The sequence below is a fragment of the Acinonyx jubatus genome, chromosome B4 (genome assembly GCF_027475565.1).
Source record: "Acinonyx jubatus isolate Ajub_Pintada_27869175 chromosome B4, VMU_Ajub_asm_v1.0, whole genome shotgun sequence".
Taxonomy (NCBI): domain Eukaryota; kingdom Metazoa; phylum Chordata; class Mammalia; order Carnivora; family Felidae; genus Acinonyx; species Acinonyx jubatus.
The window spans coordinates 68,475,489-68,496,912 of NC_069387.1; the positions used below are offsets into that span (position 1 = coordinate 68,475,489).

General features: G+C 34.7%; 1 protein-coding gene across 9 annotated transcripts in view; it reads left to right on the forward strand.

Moving 5' to 3' along the window:
- Nucleotides 1–21,424, forward strand: part of PPHLN1 (periphilin 1) — a 142,893-nt gene that overhangs the window by 91,186 nt on the left and 30,283 nt on the right. For all 9 annotated transcript variants that reach the window (XM_015075946.3, XM_027035922.2, XM_015075943.3 and 6 more), the window contains one exon: nt 4,789–4,929. In XM_015075946.3, coding sequence (XP_014931432.1) covers nt 4,789–4,929 — 141 coding nt within the window. The remainder of the gene's footprint in view (nt 1–4,788; nt 4,930–21,424) is intronic.

Genomic DNA, 21,424 nt, shown 5'->3' on the forward strand with positions numbered 1-21,424 from the left:
TTCATTGTTCAGTAGCATGTTCTTTAACCTCCATGTAGTTTGTGTTCTTTCCAGAGTTTTTCTTGTGGTTGATTCTAATTTTATAGCACTGTGGTCAAAATAGATGTGTGGTATAATTTTATCTTTCTGAGTTTGTTGAGGCTTCTTTTATGGCCTGTTATATAATCTGTTGTACAGAATGTTCCAAGTGTACTTGAAAAGAATGTGTATTCTGTATTTTTAGGATGTAATGTTCTGAATAAATCCATCTGATCCAGTGTGTTGCCCAAAACCATTGTTTCCTTGTTGATTTTCTGTTCAGATGACCTGTCTGTTGATGTAAGCGGGTTTTAAAGTCCCTTACATTTATGGTGTTATTATCTATTAGTTCCTTTATGTTTGCTGTTAACTGTTTCGTATATTTGGGTGCCTCCATGTTGGAGGCATAAATATTTGCAGTTGTTACATCTTGTTGGATTGTCCCCTTTATAGTCATATAGCATCCTTCTTTGTCTCTTCTTAAAGTCTTTGTTTTAAAGTCTCTTTGTCTGGGGCTCCTGGGTGGCTCAGTCAGTTGAACATCTGACCTTAATTTTGGCTTAGTTCATGATCCCAGGGTTGTGGGATTGAACCCTACATTGCACTCCATGCTAAGTGTGGAGCCTGCTAAAATTCTTTCCCTTCCTCTGCCCCTCTCTCCCACTCACATTCATTCATTCTCTCTCTCTCTCTCTCTCTCTCCCTCTCTCTCTCTCTCTCTCAAATAAAAATAAATAGGGGTGCCTGGGTGGCCCATTCGGTTAAGTGTCTGACTGTTGGTTTTGGCTCAGGTCATGATCTCACGGCTTCTTACATTCGAGTCCTGCATCAGGCTTTGTGCTCCAGCTCGGAGCCTGCTTGGGATTTTCTCTCTCTTCCTCTCTCTTCCTCTCTCTCTCTCTCTCTGCCCCTCCCCTACTCGTGATGTCTCTGTCTCCCTCAAAATAAATAAGTAAACTTAAAACAAATGAAATTAAAATAAAAATATAGTCTATTTGGTCAGATATAAATATTGCTATTCTGGCTTTCTTTTGACCTCTGTTTGCATGATAAGTGTTTCTCCATCCCATCACTTTCAATCTGCAGGTGTATTTAGGTCTAAAATGAGTATCTTGTAAGCAGCATATAGGTGGGTCTTGTTTTCTTAGCCATTCTGTTACTCTGTGTCTTTTGATTTACATTCCATTTATATTCAAAGTAATTATTGATTTATACGTGTTGCTATTTTATTACCTCTTTTGTGGTTGTTTCTGAAGATTTTCTCTGATCCTGTCTTGTCTTTCTCATGGTTTGCTGTTTTCTTTAGTGATATATTTGCATTTTTCTTTATTCTTTGCATATATATTAGTACTTTTTGATTTGTGGTTATCATTAGGTTTGTTTATAACATATTCTGCATATAGCAGTCTGTGTTAACTCAGCGGTTAAGTTTGAACTCATTCTTCACTCTTCCTCACATTTGGATATGTTGTCCTATTTTACATCCTTTTATTTTGTGAGTTCCTTGACTGATATTTACAAAAATAGTCATTTTTACTGCTTTTGTGTTTCCTTCCTTCATAGTGTCACTTTTGGTCTTCCTTTCCACTCAGAGGCCCTTTAATATTTCATGCAGGACTGATTTAGTGGTCATGAACTTTTTCACTTTTTGTCCAGGAAACTCTTTATCTCCTCCTATTTTGAATGATAGTCTTGCTGGATAGAGTATTCTTGGCTCTAGATTTTTCCCACTCAACATTTTGTATGTATGGTACTCCTCCCTTCTGGCTTGGAAAGTTTCTGCTGAAAAATCCGCTGGTAGGCTTATGGGGTTTCCATTATGTGTAACCATCTTCTTTTGTATTGCTGCTTTTAAAATTTTTTCTTTTTGGTACATTTTGCGATTTTTATTGTAATATGTCTTGGTGTGGATCTGCTTTTGTTGATTTTGTTGGGGGTTGTTTGTGCCTCCTGGATCTAAATATCTATTCCTTTTCCAGATTAAGAAAGTCTCTAGCTATTATCTCTTCAAATAAAATTTCTACCTCTCTTTCTCTCTCTTCTTTGGAATTTTTCTAATGTGAATGTTTTTACTTTGATGGAGTCACTGAGTTCCCTAAGTCTGTTCTCGTATTGCCTAATTCTTCTTTCTGTCTTTTGTTCATCTTGCTAACTTTCCATTACTCTGTCTTCTAGCTCATTAATTCATTCCTCTGATTCTTCCAGTCTGCTATTCATTGCATCAAGCATATATCCTATCTTGCTTATTGCACCTTTCATCTCTGATTATTTCTTTTTTATTTCTCTGTTAAAGGTCTCACCATGTCTTCCACTCTTTTCTCAAGTCCAGTGAGTAACCTTATGATCATTGCTTTAAATAGTCCATCAGACATGTTGCTTCTCTTTTGCTTAGCTCTCCAGCTATGGCCTTGTCCTCTTGTTTTATTTGGGACAGATTCCTCTGTCTTCTCATTTTGTCTAAGTTTCTGTGCCTGTTTCTCTGTGTTAGGAAATTTGCTATTATGTTTCCTGTTCTTGAAGGTAATGGTCTTGTGAAGGTAATGAAGGTAAAGGTAGTGAGTGCCCTGGTGTGTAGTGTCCACTGTGCTCCTGGTCTGGCTCTTCCAGTATTATCTCCAGCGTTTGCTTCATATGTGCTCTGCTGTTTTTTCCTGGCCTTTTTATCCTTTAGGACAGTCATCTGCAGAGACTCTCTTTGCCTGTTGTGGGTAGTGTTTAGTCCCTGGTGTGAATGTAGCATGTTTTAACTAGATGTGAGACCTGTTGCCACCAGCACTGGAACTGACGCTCTGCAAAACTCCCGGGTCAGGAGACAGGATGTGGGCAGGGGTTTGGGCTGGTCTTCTGGCAAGGGCGCCTGCCATGCTGGAACTGAGGTAAGTGTGACTAGGAAAGGCAGTTCTACCAGAGTACAGTGGGGTGCAGGAACAGGCCTTGGTGTAAGCAAATTAAGTAGGCAGTATTGTCATTGCGCTGGATCTCATAGGTGGTTCTATGCTTATACTGAGGGACTGGGGAGAGAAAAGGTGGTTGCCTGTCCCTTTTTTCCTGGAGTGTTCTCTTCATGAATGCTGCCTCTCTGGGACACACTCCAAGATGAGGGAATAACCTACCCACTGTGTGCCCCAGGTGCTCTTCAGATCACTGTTTACCCTCTGTATGTTTGAGGACTGTTTCCCCTGCCTTCTCTCTAAAAGCAGTCCCAATGCCTCACGGCTTTCCCCAAGGTCAAGCTCGTTGACCTTTAGAACTCCAGGCTTTAGCCTGGTTGCAAGAACTCAAAAAATTCATCCCCTCTCATTTTCCAAGCCAATTGCTATGGGATTCATTTCTCCCAGGCACTCCCCTGTGTGTTAGTCTGTCACCCTTCTCTGCAACCATAGCTTCCTCACTACCACAGCAGCCACCATCCTTCTTTTCTCTCCCAAGCCATCTCTCTGCACTTCCTACTTCCTTCATTATGGCCTCTCCTCTACCTTTAGTTGTGGAGTTTGTTCTGCCAATCTTAAGGTTGATTTCTGGAGTATTTAGGATTATAATTATCTAGCTGAATTTGTGGCTAGCATAGGGTCTTCCTACTGTGCTGCCATATTCCTTTCTCTGTCACACAGTAACATTTTTTTTTTAAGTTCTTGTTAAAATTCCAGTTGGTTAACATACAGTGTAATACTAGTTTCAGGTGTACAATATAGTGACTCAAGACTTCCATATAATGGCCAGTACTCATCACAAGTGCTCTCCTTAATCCCCATCACCTGTTTAACCTAGTCCCCTACCTACCTTCTCTCTGGTAACTATCAGTTTGTTCTGTATAGTTAAGAGTCTGTTTCTTGGTGTCTCTTTTTTTTCTTCCCCTTTGCACATTTTTGTTTTTCAAATTCCACATATGAGTGAAATCACATGGTATTTGTCTGTTTGTCTTTCTCTGACTTATTTCACTTAGCATAATACTCTCTAGCTCCATCCATGTAGTTGCAAATGGCAAGATTGCACTCTTTTTTATGGCTGAGTAATATTCCATTGTATACATACCCCACCTCTTCTTTACCCATTCATCTCTTGATGGACATTTGGGCTACTTGTAATTGGCTATTGTAGATAATGCTGCTTTACGTGTCGCACAGTAAATTTTTGAATAAACGAATGTAGTTAAATAATTGTTTTCCCCTTTTTTTTTCAGTTTTTTCTTTGTCACAAAAGTGTTTTTGGAAAGTACAGTAGTCAGCTATGGACTTTTTGTGGGATTGTGTACTTAATGAATTGTTGCTATAAAATAGTGATTATTATTTGGGGGATTTTCTTTTCAGTGATTTCGATAATTTTTTTTTTTTTTTTTTTTTTTTTTTTTTTGCTACAGGAGCAAGGTATTTTTAACTTCTGAAAGTAGAACCCTTTTCCATGTTCTTTTTTAATATGTTTATGTGTGCACATACCTCTCACTTCCAATTAGACTTTTTCTCTTCACTGTTTCTTAAATAGATTGCTTAAGGAGTAAGCTACAGGACAAAACTTTCTAGCTGTATTTTAATCTAATGTGAAATATAATTTTGGAATGGAATAAGCCTAGAATCTTTGTCTTCTCTAAAATTTAAAAAGTAGCAATCATTTCCTCTTTGGTCCTCCTCACATATTATGCAGAGTGAAATTGAAAGTGTCTTCTTAAAACTGGTTGAATGTAGCACTTTCTCTTGGTATAATGTGCCAGTTAAGGCCTATAAACAGTCATGTGAAATGCTGTATGTAATTAAGGTTTTCTAATTTTTTTCAAAGGCAGGATCCACAGCACCACTGTTTATTGACCAGCCAGAAGAACCTGAGTCAAATGCAACAGATGGCATGGAATTATTTGAAGACAGTCAGCTAACCAGTCGCTCTAAAGCAATAGCATCAAAAACCAAAGAGATTGAACAGGTGAGAATTCAGTCTTCTTTAAGTATATAATCCTTTGTTCCTGTCATTTTGCACATGGTAATTATAGTAAATATTTATTGAATAAATATGTCATTTAGATTTTTTTCACTTGTGATTCTGAAATTAAAAAAATATCAAAATTGCTTAATTTGATTTCACAGTAATACTGATCAGTTTGGTCCCCTATTCTTGTTTACTTTTTTATTTTTTAAGTAAAAAGCAAACTTCTTTTTTAAGGAATATCAGTATTCGTGGTAGTATGAAGCAATTAAACTATTAAAATTAACAGGAATGGGCTGAAAGAAATGTTAAATATACCAAAATGTTAGCAGATGTTGTTTTAAGAATATTGGCATTACAGATGTTTATGTTTTTCATTACACTCTAAGCATTTTTCAAATAGTAAAGAAAAAGTAAAGGATAAGTATATAGATTTAATTTTAATGATATCATTCTGAAAAGTTAGAGTCTTGTTTTTAATAGATTAAATAGATTGCTTAGGGAATTATAGGTCAGAACCTTCTAGCTATATCTTAATATAGTGTGAAATATAATTATGGATTGGAATAAGTTTAGAGGCTTTGTCTTACCTATTAAGATTTAAAACTATTTTCTCTTCAGTCCTCTTCACATGTGCTCATTATACATAGCAAAATTTAAAATGTTTTCACATGGAAATATTACCTGCCTCATGGTGTATTATAACTTTAGAGGATTAAATGAAGTAAATAAAATTTGAAAGGGTTTTATAACATGTAACATGTTGTATAAGTATTTTTTCCCCAGTGTAATTAACATATAGTGCTATATTAGTTTCAGGTATATAATATAGTGATTTCACAATTCTCTACATTACTCAGTGTGTACAAGTGTTTTTGATGTTACTCTCCAGTGCTTTGAGTAAATGTCATATTGTTATATAGTCTTCTGAAACCTATTGGGAATTAAGAATAAAGTTAAATCTTTTCTCAGGGTACTTTCCACTTTCACATCAGTTAAAATCTATTTGCCTTGGTTGGATAGGAGAACATCTTAAGTAAATCCTGGTTGTGATTGTACAGCTCATATTGATGCTACCCCAATGGCAAAGGATAAAAATCTAATAAATACAGGATATTTCATGTAAGCCAGTAGAGTTTTAAACTGGAGGTGGTCAGCATGTTTGGTGTCAGTGTCAGATGCTTGGAAGAATAGAAGGAAAATGGAGAGTGAGAAAAATCGTGTTTAATTTGGTGATATGAAAGTGGTGCCTTACAAGATACCAGTTAATTGAGAGCATAAAAGGTTTGCTCATCAGATGTATCTTCAACATGGATATAAATGTCATTATCCTATGTAGAATTACTGTCCTTTTGTCCTTTTACTCTTAGTTTTCTTTGTAGTTTTTGGGTTATTTTTTTACTACTTGACATATGTTTTTATTTGTTTGTCTCCCTCCTAAATGGAAGCTTCATGAGAGCAGTGACCAACCCTTATCTCCATTACCTAATACAATGATTGGCATGTAGTGGGCTCAAAAGAAATATTTGTTCTCTGGATGGTGGATAGAGTCATAAACCTAGAAGTGACCCTTCCTTGAATAGCCCCTGAGTCACTTTAAGTCAGAGACTGCATCTTAACCTGATCACCTAATACGATGCCTAGGCCCAGCACTTTGTAATAAGTGCTTGATAAATGTTTATTGAATGAATGATTTATACTATTTTTCTTTTCCACCTAAACAGCAGTTATTCTTTTAATGTTTGTTTGTTTATTTATTTTAATATAATTTATTGTCAAATTGGCTAACATACAGTGTATAGAGCGTGCTCTTGGTTTTTGGGGTAGATTCCCATGGTTTATCGCTTACATACAACACCCAGTGCTCATCCCAACAAGTGCCCTCCTCAATGCCCATCACCCATTTTCCCCTCTCCCCCACGTCCCCATCCACCCCCAGTTTGTTCTCTGTATTTAAGAGTCTCTTATGGTTTGCCTCCCTCTCTGTCTGTTTATAACTATTTTTACCCCTTCCCTTTTCCCATGGCCTTCTGTTAAGTTTCTCAAGTTCCACATATGAGTGGACACATATGATATCTGTCTTTCTCTGACTTATTTCACTCAGCATAATACCTTCCAGTTCTATCCACGTTGCTGCAAATGGCACGATTTCATTCTTATTGCCAAGTAGTATCCCATTGTGTACATAAACCACATCTTCTTTATCCATTCATCAGCTGATGGACATTTTAGGCTCTTTCCATAATTTGGCTGTTGTTGATAGTGCTGCTATAAACATTGGGGTATGAGTGCCCTTATGAATCAGCACTCCTGTATCCTTTGGATAAATTCCTAGTAGTTAAACAGCAGTTATTTAAAGGAGAGTTTCTCTTAAAAATATAATTGGTAGAAGAATTTGAAGTAGCAGGGTAGGAGGATTTGGGGTTGTCATTTATTAATATTTCTCCTGTCTCTTATTATTCATAGTTGATTTATTTGATCTTGAAAAGATGAGCTACCAGTCAGATAAACAGCCTAGTTTAACAGTACACACTTAAAGAATATTGAGATTTTAATAGCAAAACAGATGACCTAAAAAATCTAAAAGAACATTACTGTATTCTGATATGACTAGAGAAGTAAAGATAGTTATTAGAAGTATTATAAAACAGAAAAATTAATAATGTTAAATATAAATAATTTTATATGTTAAAAATAAATTATTGTACTTAATAATGTTACTAAACTCTGTTCTTAATAGAGCACTTTGGTTTACATATATTGGCAAGAAAATCAAACCTTAAAAACTCCAAAAATGTCAGAAAGCTAGTAAATAATCATATATAACTATTTTATAAATTTGTGTCTAAAAGTTATAGTGATTTTTAAAAATGAAAAAGTAGTTTTAAGGGGCACCTGGGTGGCTCAGTCGTTTAAGCGTCTAACTTCGACTCTGGTCGTGATCTCGCAGTTTGTGAGTTCGAGCCCCGCTTCGGGCTGTGTGCTGACAGCTCAGAGCCTAGAGCCTACTTTGTATTCTGTGTCTCCTCCTCTCTCTGCCCCTCCCATGCACATGCTCTGTCTCTCTCTGTCTCTCAATAATAAATAAATGTTGAAAAAAAAATTTTTTTTTAAAGAAAAAGTAGTTTTAAGGGGATTTTTTCCCCCTTGTTTTCTTCATTTTCAACTTCTGCACATTTTAGTTTTAGGGATTAAACGCCAAATGAATAGGAATAATGCAAAGCCTTGAGAAAGCCAGCTAGTAGTTACACAGCTGTCCAGTAGTTATTCTTTATATTTTTCCACATGCTTGAAATATTTCATGATTTTACAAAATAAATAATAATCCAAAAAAGCCCACATAGATGAGGACAACAATTCAGGCTTGGAATAATATAGAAATGTAAATATTGGTATAATGCCCAAGCTGCTTTTTCTGTCTGTTATATCAAGTGCAGTATGTTTAGATATCTTGTAAAGATAAATTACCACAAACACTTTTTTTAGCGTTTCTGTATTAGATTCTTCAGTGCTTCAACCCCAAGGAAATCATTAACTTGTGGCTATATTGCAATATAAAATAAACTTAATCTCTAGGCCAAAATTTGGTTTAATTCGAAGTGCCTACAAAGTGGCTATTTGATGTTTAAGGGCATATATATATATGGAGGTAGATTGTATGTGAATCATTTCAGTGAGGGAGCATATTCATGTTCTTTGCCACATTATTGCCATCTCATCCTGGACATTAAAGAATTTTAATAGGGTTGGAAATGTTGGTACTTTTTGATAAAGCTCCCCACATTAATAGTCAAATATGCACAGAGAACCACAGTCTAAAATCCTTGAGCCAGAAGACATCAGGTTGCATCTCTGAATATTGTGTTGCTAGATAGAGATCATTTGAATCATCCCCCTTGTACTTCAGTATCCTTTAATGGAGATGATTCATTCTGTTGCCACAGCACATTTAGCCTCCTTATGTTTTGGATCCTATGGTATTTTTTTTTTCTTTTTACCCTCATTTCCCTAGATTTACCCATTCTTACCCAATTTGGTCCACTTTTACATTGACTTTCCAGAGTATTTTTTGAGGTTCCTAGCTTCTTAGCTTAGAGAGATTTCAAAATTTCTCCTGTCATTATAAGTAATTCCTAGATAGACAACCTACAAAAGTATGGGTGATTCATAATCTGACTCAGGTATTTGTCATTAACCCCTTAACTGTCATATCTCACAAGTCCTCACATACCTATTACTGACTTATTTGATTTGAAATTAAGTGCATCCCACTACTTGCTATTTTATCAGTGAGGAATCTTTTAAAAAATTGGCACTTTGAACAAACCTCACAAATTGAAATCTGTATTATTACATAGCCCTTCTTCCCTCTATTGTACCCCTGGGGATAAGGTAATATTTACTTTAACTGTTTGGAACCTTTTCATGTTGAAGTTTGTCCCTCATGATTTGTTAAAATTGTGCTTAGACATAGCCTATCCGTGAGATCAGATCCTCTGTTTTTTGGAGGTCTGGCAAAATAAATAATTATATTTAAAAATCTCTTTGTAATTCCCTAGTGGCAAGATCTGGATTAGAGTCTTCTATCTTCTTTCTTCAGATGGAATCAGATAATCTGAGTGGATCTATATAAATATGTGTGTATAACATATACATGTATGTAATATATATAACATAATGTGTGTATATATAATATGCATATGCATGTTCTGCCTAGTAGATCATACAACTATGAATGTCACAGTGGCTAAAATCCTCCTACAGACAGACATAAGTAACAGAAAAGCAGTTTGCTAATTAAACAACTACTAAAGGTAGTGAGTAACTGCTGTTTATTAGGACTTTTTGCTATGCAAACTAACAGTCTTGAAGAAAGAACTTTCCATCTCTTAACCCTCAAACACAGTACTTATATTGTGACTCTCTACCTTTGTTGTACATCTGGGGGGCTCCTTAAAAGTAGAGCTTCTTGGATTTCTACCATAAATATTTTGGTAATTAGGTTATCAGAGTTTCTCAAGCTTTAACATGCACAGAAATCATTTGGGGATCTTGTTAAAGCACATTTTCTGACTGTGAATCTGGGATCGGGCTTGAGATTGGAATTTCTAACGTGCTGCTTGGTGATGCTGATTGTTCTAGTCTGTGGACCATATTTGGAGTAACAAGGAATTAGAAGGAGGTGATTATTTTTTCTTAAGTTCTTCTATAGTTTTCTAATGTGCTAAAAGGTTGAGAACTATAACCACCTTAATTTTATATAAAGTTTTATGTATTTTTTAATTGAGGTATAATTAACGTGCAATAAAATGCATAGATCCTAAATATTCGGTTGGATGAATTTTGACAGTTAAAACAGTGTAAATATCACCTGTGACAAATATTTATGAAAGTTTTTCTTTTTCGGAACAGTTGATACACTGATAGTAATAAGGATTTAGTTAGGAACTAAAAGCTCAAAATCATGTAATTTGATTTGATTTATGGTAAATACCCTTCAGCCCATCAAGGCTATACTTCAAGTAGTAACATATACAAGCATAAATTTCAAAGAATACAAGAGATTATGCAGTGAGAAAGAAGTTTACTTCTTCATAATTCTTAGCTACCCAGTTTCTTTCCCCAGCATATAGATGACACTATGTAACATACATACGTATGTGTATACGCAGTTTATATGTAGTATTTGTGTGTGCATACCATGTATGCACACATACTGTGTATGTATATACACACATATATCTGGATCATAGTTGATCCTGATGAGTAGAAATAAAAATTTGTACTTGTGTCCATATTATTCCTTTAAGTACAAGTGGTAGTTTACCATGCACCCTGTTTAGTATATCCATTCTGTATCAGTGTTTATAACTAGTCCCCTATTAGTAGATATTTATAATCACTTGTGAACCATGTTTTAAAGTACAGTTCCTCTGATTTCTCTACCTTTTTTAAAGTGTGTATGTAGGGGCCTAGGTGGCTTGGTCAGTTAAGCGTCCGACTTCAGCTCAGGTCATGATCTTACGGTCTGTGAGTTCGAGCCCCACGTTGGGCTCTGTGCTGACAGCTCAGAGCCTGGAGCCTGTTTCAGATTCTGTGTCTCCTTCTCTCTGTGACCCTCCCCCGTTCGTGCTCTGTCTCTCTCTGTCTCAAAAATAAATAAACGTTTAAAAAAAAATAAAGTGTGTATGTATTTTTAAAATATACGAGTATTACATTTAAAATGAGCAGTTTTGGAGAGGAGTTAGTTTAGTGATGGGTATCAAATGCTTGGGTTTGTGTCTTGTGAAGTGCTGTGTAGGTTTTAATGTCTGCATAAGAGATCACCACAGTGTCTGTTAATAAATTCCTGAGTCCCTGTGTTATGAAATCTGTATGTTTCAAAACACTTCTCATGATTCTCACAGCAGGCCAAGAATGACTGGAATACATAGATTACAGAGAGCTTCATTTCTTGCTTATACCAATCATTGTCAACCTGTCTTAAAAATCTTATTAGTAGAGGGACGCCTGGGTGGTTCAGTCGATTAAGTGTCCAGCGTCAACTCAGGTCATGATCTCACGGTTCGTGAGTTCAAGCCCCACATTGGGCTCTGTGCTGACAGGTCAGAGCCTGGAGCCTGCTTTGGATTCTGTGTCTCCCTCTCTCTTTGTTCGTCCCCTGCTCGCTCGCGCGCGCGCGCTCTCTCTCTCTCTCTCTCTCTCTCTCTCTCTCTCTCTCTCCCTCTCTTTCTGTCTCAAAAATAAAGATTAAACAAATTACAAAAAAAATGTATTAGTAGAGCTTGCTTGGGATTCTCTTTCCCTCTCTGCTCCTCCCACTCATGTGCTTTCTCTCTCAAAATAAATAAGTAAACTTAAAAAATTATTTGTAGATGCAATTTATAGAATCTAAACCAATATAGTTGTAGTGATGTGCTTAAAAGTATTCTTTAAATGCATCATTTATGGTATTTCTTAAATCACAGAAAATTATAATTTGTAGGGGGAAAAGTCTGTTTCTTCTTTTGTCTTATTTGGTGAATAATAACTAAAAAAAATTTTTAAGTGCCATGAAGGCAAATTCATTTTTAAAACCTCTTTGTTTCAGAAAGCTATCTATCCTAACACTATCCTGATGTTGTTTTATGAAAATGCTGATATTTCTACCTTGAAATAAGTATCTCTGTTGAAAGATGGGTAGATTATATATCTGATAATTTATAGTTAAATTGTAGATGTCATTTCCTTACTCCATTTAGTTAAAAAACATCAAACTAATTCAGAAATCATTTTGTTTCTCCTCTAGGTCATTAGGCTTATAGGTTAATAAGGTTTTACTGTAAATCTAGATCAATTTACTTAATACATAATTTTTACTTTAATTTGAATTCTGTGTGTTAACCTTTTTTTGTGACCATATGGACTGCTTACTACTAGCTTTTCTTCACTTTTTCCTCAAAATAAAGAAGTTATACTAGATAACCTTAGGTCCCTTCTTAATCTAAATCATTAAAAACTCAAAGTTAAGTATTACTGCTTCTGTATTCACTGTTATGTGTAGCTAATTTCAGATTAAGTATAAAATTTTTAGGTATTTTGGTTTTTTTTAGCCTCTTATATTAAAATGTTTTTTTTTTTTTTAACCCAGATACACCATTGCTATGCATCAGTTAGTAATTACTGTTTATTGAGCTAATGAATTGTGCAGAAAATGTTTTCTTCAGTAAATAAGATGTCACATTTAATCAGTGTTCAATCTGTGGCTTTTTTTTTTTTTTTTTTAACACAGTGTCTAGTTTCAGTCACTGTCTATACAGCCTGGTGATTCTCAGCACTATCACTAGCTCTTGTTCCTTCTCTCTCAGTATATAAAGGATATTTTGGTTTTAGTTTTAAAGTAAAATGGGTAGAAGATTAACCAAATGTGCCATCTTCCTGAAATGTTAACTAGAGTTAGGGACATGGTAAAAATCCGCTTTTAACACATAGTGGATTAAAATGAAATTGTTTTCAAAGCAGTGGCAGCTCTATTGTATATGCATGATCTAAGCATTTCATGCTAACCTTACATAATAGAAACATTCTTTGTTTTCCCTTTTTATCAGAGCAAGTAACGAACTTCTTAAAAGTGCAGCTCTCACCACTATCTTGTCTAGACATCAAGTCTACCCTACTGTATTTAACAATCCATTATTACCAACCACTTGTTCAGACTTTATATATATAGATTTAGTAAAATACACTCACATAAGATTTACCCTTGAAAAATTTCTTAGTCTCAAATACATTAAAGATAAATCCTTTATTTTGGCCAAATTTCAAGGTTTTTGAAAATTACTTGTCAAAATATGGTCATACTCTTACTACAGAAACTTTTTGCTAAAGTATAAGTGTTTATTTTTATAAGTATTTTAAGAGTTTCATCTAAAAGTTATCTGTTAAGGTGATTTGTATCATAGTTGAAATGTTAGAACCAAGCATATCAGCTTTTACATTTAAAAGTAAGTTAGTGGGGCAACTGGGTGGCTCAGTTGGTTCAGCGTCTGACTTTGGCTCAGGTCATGATCTCGCGGTCCGTGAGTTCAAGCCCTGTGTTGGGCTCTGCGCTGACAGCTCAGAGCCTGGAGCCTGCTTCGGATTCTGTGTCTCTTTCTCTCTCCACCTCTCCCCCCTTCATGTTCTGGCTTTCACTGTCTCTCAAAAATGAATAAACATTTAAAAAAAAAAGTAATTTCGTTATTTTATACCTGATATAAACCTGTAAATATGAAGATTGTTAACTCTGTTAAGATATTATTTTCATAAAAAAATATAAAATTTGGGCAGTACAGATACCAAGCTTTGTAAGAACCATATTTAGTGTGTTACAAGTATCAAAAGAGATGAGGCCATCTTGGTCCTTGTCCCTGGGAATGTCATCACTTAAAAAGTACCCAGTTATAAAGTAGTTCCAATATAGGTGTTCCCCATGACATAAGTGTGAGCACAAGCTTCATTCTCTCACCTCTCCTCCTCCTCCACTATCAACAAGTATTAGGTAAGGATTTTTCTCTAGTGGTTCCAAATTTTCTTATTTTTAATGTAGTCTAGACTTTTTAGTCTTGCTTTCACTTCCTCTTTTGTAAGTTGACAATTTTATTTAGTCTCTGAGTACTTATTAAGGACGTTTGTAAGTATTATAGCATAGTAAGTACTGGATGTTTCCACTTTGTGTTTTAACTTCTCAGAGCCCTCTTCCTTATTTGTTAAATGGGATTAATTACATGTTCTCCCACAGAACCAACAGCACTGTATGTTGAAGCCCCTTGTATATTGAAAATCACTGTACAATGGTTATGGTAGTGTTAAGAAGTACATTGACTGTTTCTCTGTAGCTTTGGAATATTGACTACTTTCAAATTATTTCTTAGGAATAATTTATAGCAAATCTATATAAGTTTAACTCTAAGATTAGAGACTGTTTTTTCATCATTGCTGGGATTTGGGCTCTTAGACCTTATGTCTTTTTTTTTTTTCTTTTCTTCTTTTTCCTATTTATTTATTTTTTTAAGTTTATTCTGAGCAGGGGATATGGGGACAGAGAGAGAATCCCAAGCAGGCTCTGTGCTGACAGATGCAGGGCTCAAACCCAGGGACAGTGTGATCATGACCTGAGCCAAAATCAAGAGTTGGACACTTATGCAACTGAGCCCCCCAGGGGCTCCACTGTTTGGCTTGGTTTTTTTTTTTTTATTTCACTGGTTCTAATCTGTTTTTCTAGATATAGGAATTGCCATAAAAAGGTTAATATTTCCCTCTCTTTAGAATTCCCTGCTCTCCCTCCCCGTTTCTGAAACAAATTGCTCTCATAGTTTTCCTTCACCTGTCATTTTTCATTTTTAAAAGATGATCCCTCCTATAACATCTGTCTTCTCTTAACTGTTGTTTAACTCAGGTATTGTATACTAAAATAAGCTTGTCATTTTTATACATTTATTTACTGATACCAGCACAAGTTAAAGTCAGTTGATACTCTCAGTTCATTTTTACAAGACCAATCCTTACTGTTCTGCATTGTCACCTGTGTAATCAAGTGTCCATATATATGTGAATCTTTCTGCACTCTATGTCATTGGTCTCTTGATCTTTGCAGTAATATCACACTGTCTTTGTTATCATAGCTTTATAATAAGTCTTTTTATCCAGTAAAACAAGTCATCGTACCCTGTTCTTTTTCAAGAGTACCTCTACTTGGAGCTGTGAACTTCTGTAGGAATCTTAGAATCACTTTCTCAAGTTTTCAGATACAATAAATAAACAAAGCCTGTTGGGATCCTGGCTCAGGATCTCTCAAGTTGCTGTCCAGCTGATAATGAGGGCTATCAGAAGACTGTAGTAGTCTCTGAAGACGTGACTGGAGTTGGAAGATTTACTTCCAAGCTCACTCATGTGGCTGTTGGTACGAGTTTCAGTTCCTTACCATGTGGACCTCTACAAGATGTTACCTTCCTAGCACTAGAGACCCAAGAGTCAGAGAAAAGGAATGATGCTTTGCTGCCTTTTTTGGTCTGTTCTTCAAATCACATACTGCCTGGTACTTCTACCTTGATCTATTCGTTAGAAGTTGTTACTAAGCCCAGCCAACACTCAATAGGGGAAGGTATTACACGAAGATGAAAATACCAGGAGATGGGAATCACTGTGGGCTTTCTTGGGAGTTGGCTACCATATCTCCCATGATCAGTATTACGTAAAGTTAGCAGTCTTACTGGTGGTCTTTTCCAAAGAACCAACTTTTGGCTTTATTAATTTCTTTCTTATTTTGTATTTTATATTTCATTGAATTCTGCCTTTATTATTTTCTTTCCTTCTACTTTTTTGAAAAAAACTCGAGCTAGGTACTGATTGATTTGTAGCTTTTCTTTTAACCCATAAGTTCCTACTCTATAGGGCTTTAGTTGAATCTTCCAAATGTTGATGTTATTTTTATTGTCATTCAGTTTAGAATATTTGGTGGGGGGGGGATTTCATCTTAGAGCTACATAGAATATTTTGAAGTTTTCAAACATAGGGGATTTCATAGTTAAAAAAAAATTTTTTTTTTTTCTAATTCAAAACCCCTGTAGTAGAAAACATACTCTTTAGGATTTGAGTCCTGTGAAATTTGTTGAGACTTACATTGTAGGCCAACACATAGTCAGTTTTTCAAAGTATTCTATATACTTGAAGATGTATTTTGTATTTGTTGAGGCCATTATTTTATTAGTATAACAAGTAAAATTTATTGTATTAAATCCTCCATATCCTTATTGATTTGTTTGCTTGTCTTATATTTCTGAAAAAGTTCTATTAAAACTTTCAAATGTTCATGGTTTCGTGAATCTCTTTTAAATGTTTTTATTCCTTTTATATATTGAGGCTGTGATGTAAAGTGCATATGAATTTACAATTATTTTATATCTTTCTGAAGTAAGTAGTTCTTTTAATCTCTAATACTGCCTCATATTTATCTAAGTTAGTTTTTCCATGATACCTTTTTTTGTCACCTTTCTTTTAGCTGTTCTATATTCTTGTATTTAAGTAAGGTATTTTGTTGTAAGCAGCATATAGTTGAGTTTGTTGTTTCATACATTTTGATAAAATAAGGCTTTACTTCGATCATCTGGTCCATTTATATTTAATGTAGTTACTGATATATCTATATTTATTCTTCCTATTCCATAGTCCTTTTTCTCTCCTTGTTTCCTTCTTTGGGATTTAGAAAATTATCATTCATTTTCATATACAACACTTTCTTGTTAGTTATATATTGCTTGACACCATGCATTCCTGACTTAGGGAAGTCTAATCCACTAGTACTTTTATGAACTGCTTGATGATCAATGTAGGCACTTTAGAGCATTTTAACTCTATTGAACTTTCCTCTTGATTGATATATGACTGGTGTGTTTTACTTCCATATATATTTAAAACTCCACAAGATCATAACAGTATTCTTGGCAGTTAATATTAATTTAGGTTTATTTAATATTTCCCCTTTTTAAAATTTTCATTGCTGCTTATGTCTCCACCTTCCATCAAGGATCATTTTCTTCTACCCAAGAACGATGACTGAATAGATTCTAGTGTGTCATCACTATGGAATTTTATAGAAGGATTTATGTAGAATTGCTACAATACTGCTGCATTATTTTAGTAATTAGAACAAATATGGTAGGAATTTTGGAATTAGGGGATTTGGCTTGAATTCCAGTTCAGCCACTTAACTATGTATCTTTGGGAAAGTCATTTCACTTTGCTGGGCCTTGCTTTGCTCACTGCTGTAAGGGGAATGGTGCTATTATCCACTTCATAATACTGTTAGAGTTACGGGGTGCCTGGGTGGCTCGGTTGAGCATCTGACTTCAGCTCAGGTCATGATATCACAGTTAGTGAGTTCAAGCCCCACATTGGGCTCCTTGCTGTCAGCACAGAACCCACTTCAGATCCTCTGTCTCCCTGTCTCTCTGCCCCTATCCTGCTTGCTCTATCTCTCAAAAATAAATAAACATTTAAAAAATGTTTTTTTTGTTTTAAACAATTAAATGGGAATATGTATTTAAGTTGGCTAGGACATTGTCCATAATCAAAATTGCTGGTGTTACTGTTTTGTACTGTTTTTCATGGTTGATGAAAAGTATTAAGTCTTCATGTGTGCTTACGTGCTTACAAGGTTTTTGTAGGTTAGCCTGGAACCCCGACTTAGAAAACTAAGACCCCAGGGCACCTGGGTGGCTTACTCCGTTAAGCATCTGACTCTTGGTTTCGTCTCAGGTCATGATCTTACAGTTTGTGAGCCCTGCATCGGGCTCCATGCTGACAGTACAGAGCCGGCTTGGGATTCTCTCTCCCTCTCTCTCCCCATCTCTCTCTGCCCCTCCCATGCCTACTCCCTCTCATGCGTTCGCTCTCTCTCACAAAATAAACTTAAAAAAAAAAAAAAAAAAAAGGAAAATTGGGCCCAAATTTGAACCACATAATTTATAGGTTACACTGAAAATAATCTGTTTCTTTGGTAATTCTTGTATTTTAAATTATAATATGTGCATTTGTGAATGGATTCCAAATTCAATCCATTTGTGAATGGATTAAAATTATAATTCTGTAATTTATATTTATAGAATTATAATTAATGTATAATTAATGTCATTAAAACCAAGAAGGAAAAAAATGACTCTTCATGTCAGTTGCATCTAGTGATTCTCTCTTACTAGAAGTGAACGGTAAATAAAAGTAGATACTGAATAACTGAGATGAGTAGGATGGTAATACTATGATGTTATCTTGTCATCTCCATTTACCTAGAGTGGTAGTATTTATGTTAGTGCTAGGCTAGTAGGACTTGATTTTTGTCCATATATCTTTTGAAGATTATTTTGCTTGGGAAGAAGCCTTTGAAACATATAAATACCGATCTTATATTTGGGGTAAGGCTTTTGTCTCTTATTTATTATTTTATCCATATAATCCCCATGTTAGATTGATGGGAAGTATTTTAGGGTAACTTTGAAATGCTCATTTATGGTATGTGAATCAGTTTACAAAGTTATAAAAAGTCCTTTTCAGCAAATATACTAGTATACCTTTCCCCCATTAAGCCACTTCTTTGTATCAAAAATTTCCAGAACCTTTTCCTAAACATACGCACTCCATTGTCTTCTGCTATACATAGACTGTGTCAAATTATGGTACTTATTTCTATCTTTAGGATATTTTTGACTTTGAAGATTATTTTTACCAGCCTCATCGGCTTATTTAGGAATAGTTACATATATACATACATACATTGGTGCACACACACACACACACACATACATACATACATATACATGCTTCTTTTGAGAAGTATCATTATAATTCTTTTGAGAAGTATAATTATAATACTTTTGAGAAGTATTCAATTATAATTCTTTCCCAGAAGCTTTGATGGTTTATATTGCATTGATTTCTAATTATGGTTTGCATTGTTCTGCCCTGAAATTTTATTCTATTATTAGCATCCTTCATTGACACTGAGGAGAACCAAGAAGAAAAATCTCATATGCTTATTTCAGCAACTGTTGTACTACATGCATTTCTCTATCCTTTTTTATATCTGTTATCTAAAAGTTACAGATCAAATCAGGTCTTAATAAAGATTTTGTAATCTAAAGATTTTAAGTAGTACTCATTTATTCTATTTAAATATTTAATCATAAGCTATTTTAGTAAAAATTCGTGGTACCCTTGGGACCAAGCTTAAAGAAATGCAGTATAGGAAAAGTAAATGCAGTAAAATGCAGTAAAGAAAAGCAGTATAGGCTTTCTCTTATCTAAAAATATTTTTCCATTCCATGTTTCTAACATAGTACATTCTTGATCTTGATTGTGAAAATAGATCATGGCCTCATGTAAAGCAAAGGAATAAAAGAATAAATGGACTTTTTAGTGGAAGCCTGGTGTTAAGGGAGGGTAGTTTGTTTGCAGCATGTTTACTTTTCAAGACTTTGTTTTATATATACAAAGAAATTATTTTTATTCACTGACTTCATCAATTGCACAGCCAAGTTGTTTGCCCAGGAAAGTTGCACAGCCAAAAGTTAACATCTTTTCCTCCTACTCATAGCTAGCATATGTTCAACTACAATACTAGTTACCTTTTATAGGCTGAAAAGAAATTTGCCTAATCATCTGTGTATCATCTGGAGTTCTTTGCCTACAGTAGGCTCACAGTAAATGTTGAATGAACAGAATTAGAAGGAGTCCTTAAAGCACCCTGAGTCCCATGTAGTTTAGCTCTGCTATTTTAGCTTGAAGGTAAATAATAGAATATATGTTTTAAGAATCTTTCCCTTCAGGGAATTGGGAGGAGGTAAAGGAAGAAGGAAAATCATCTTTATTCATTTAGTTGCAGAAACACAGCCAGATGTTAATACTTTTCAGAATCCACCGGATTGAGATGATTTGTCATAAGTTTACTGCATATGGTTAAAATATATATTGAGAAGATTATACAAAATATTATTGATGTAAAAAATTGGATCTTTAAGACAGTACGTGAAGGGGTAAGGAGAAGAGATTATTTTTATTTTAAAATTTACTTTTTGATGTGTAGTTTTACTATAATATGTTACGGTATGGATTGTTTTAAAATTTATTCTGGTTAATATAATTTATGTTTCCTGTATCTGAGAATTTGCGTTTTTCATTAGAGCTAAAAAATTATAAAGTTATCTCTTTGGATTTCGGGTATCCTCTATTCTGTTTTTATACTCCAGTTGGATGTAGGTAGATTTTTTCATCCGATCTTTCATTTCTCTTAAACTTTCTACTTTTATTTTTTTTATTTTTTATTTTTCATCTGAAATTGTAGGTATTTTGTTCAGGACTCTCTAAGTCATCAGTTTTCTATAATTTGCTGTTTAACCCATTTGTTGAGTTCTTAATTTTAGTTATATTTTCCATTCCCAGAAGTTAAATTTAGTTTTCTTTGGAAATCTGCCTAGAATTAGACTGTTTATTGTTCATGTTTTCATTCATTCTTATTTCTTTCACACCTTATTTTCTGTAATTTTAATACCTGAAGTCTCAGAACTTTAATCCATCTGCTGTTTCTGCGGACTCTTGCTCATGGTAACATGTTTCCTCGTATAGTTTGTATTTTAGAGTTGTGAGTTCATATTTAGAATTTCAGATGCACATGAAGGTAGACCTAAGTTTATGAATATTCTGCATCTCCTTGCCACAAGATGCTAGATCAAGGAAGAGAAGTTTTCCTGTCTTTTTCTTTTACTGATTGGTGATTTTTGCTTGTTTGCTTGTTTTTCTAGTTCATCCTGTCACAAAGATCCTAGCTTTATGCAGAGGACTGAGATCCAACTTTGTTTCGATTGGGCCAGAGATCATGTGTCTCATTTCTGACCAGGCTCTGAGTTCCTAGCTCAGTTCCTAGCTCTTTGGGGTAGTCTTAGCCCATGATATTAGCTTATCACTCTGGTTTCTTGTTTCTTCTTCTTTTACAATTGCTGACAATTACTCTTCGTTACTTTAAGAGCTTAGCTGTGCTTTTAAAAGAATGTGTTTCTAAGTTTTTTGAGGCAGGAGAGTTTTTTAGGGAAATAGTATGTTGTTTTTCCTATCTTCATTTTACCTGTTTAAAAAGCTTAAGTGACTTGTTCAAGCTTATACCAGAAATGGTAGAAATGTGACTCTTCCTTACTTGCTGCTTTCTGTTAAGCTTATTTGCCTTGAAACTGAGATTTTAAAAAATAATAATAAGTTTCAGTTAGGAGAACCAAAGAGGCTTAATTTTGGAAGTGACACTTGCTTGACCTCTTAAAATTCAGGTAGGAGTCTCATAGGTAGAGATAGGAGGTAAAAGATTCTAGACAGAGGTGAATGACATAAGATGGAAAATAGGGAACTATAAGGAATAATCAACAATTACGAGTAGTTTAGTTGTAGTAAAACCATATCTTATACAGGTGTTTTTAATCTCTTCTGCCATACCCTTCTT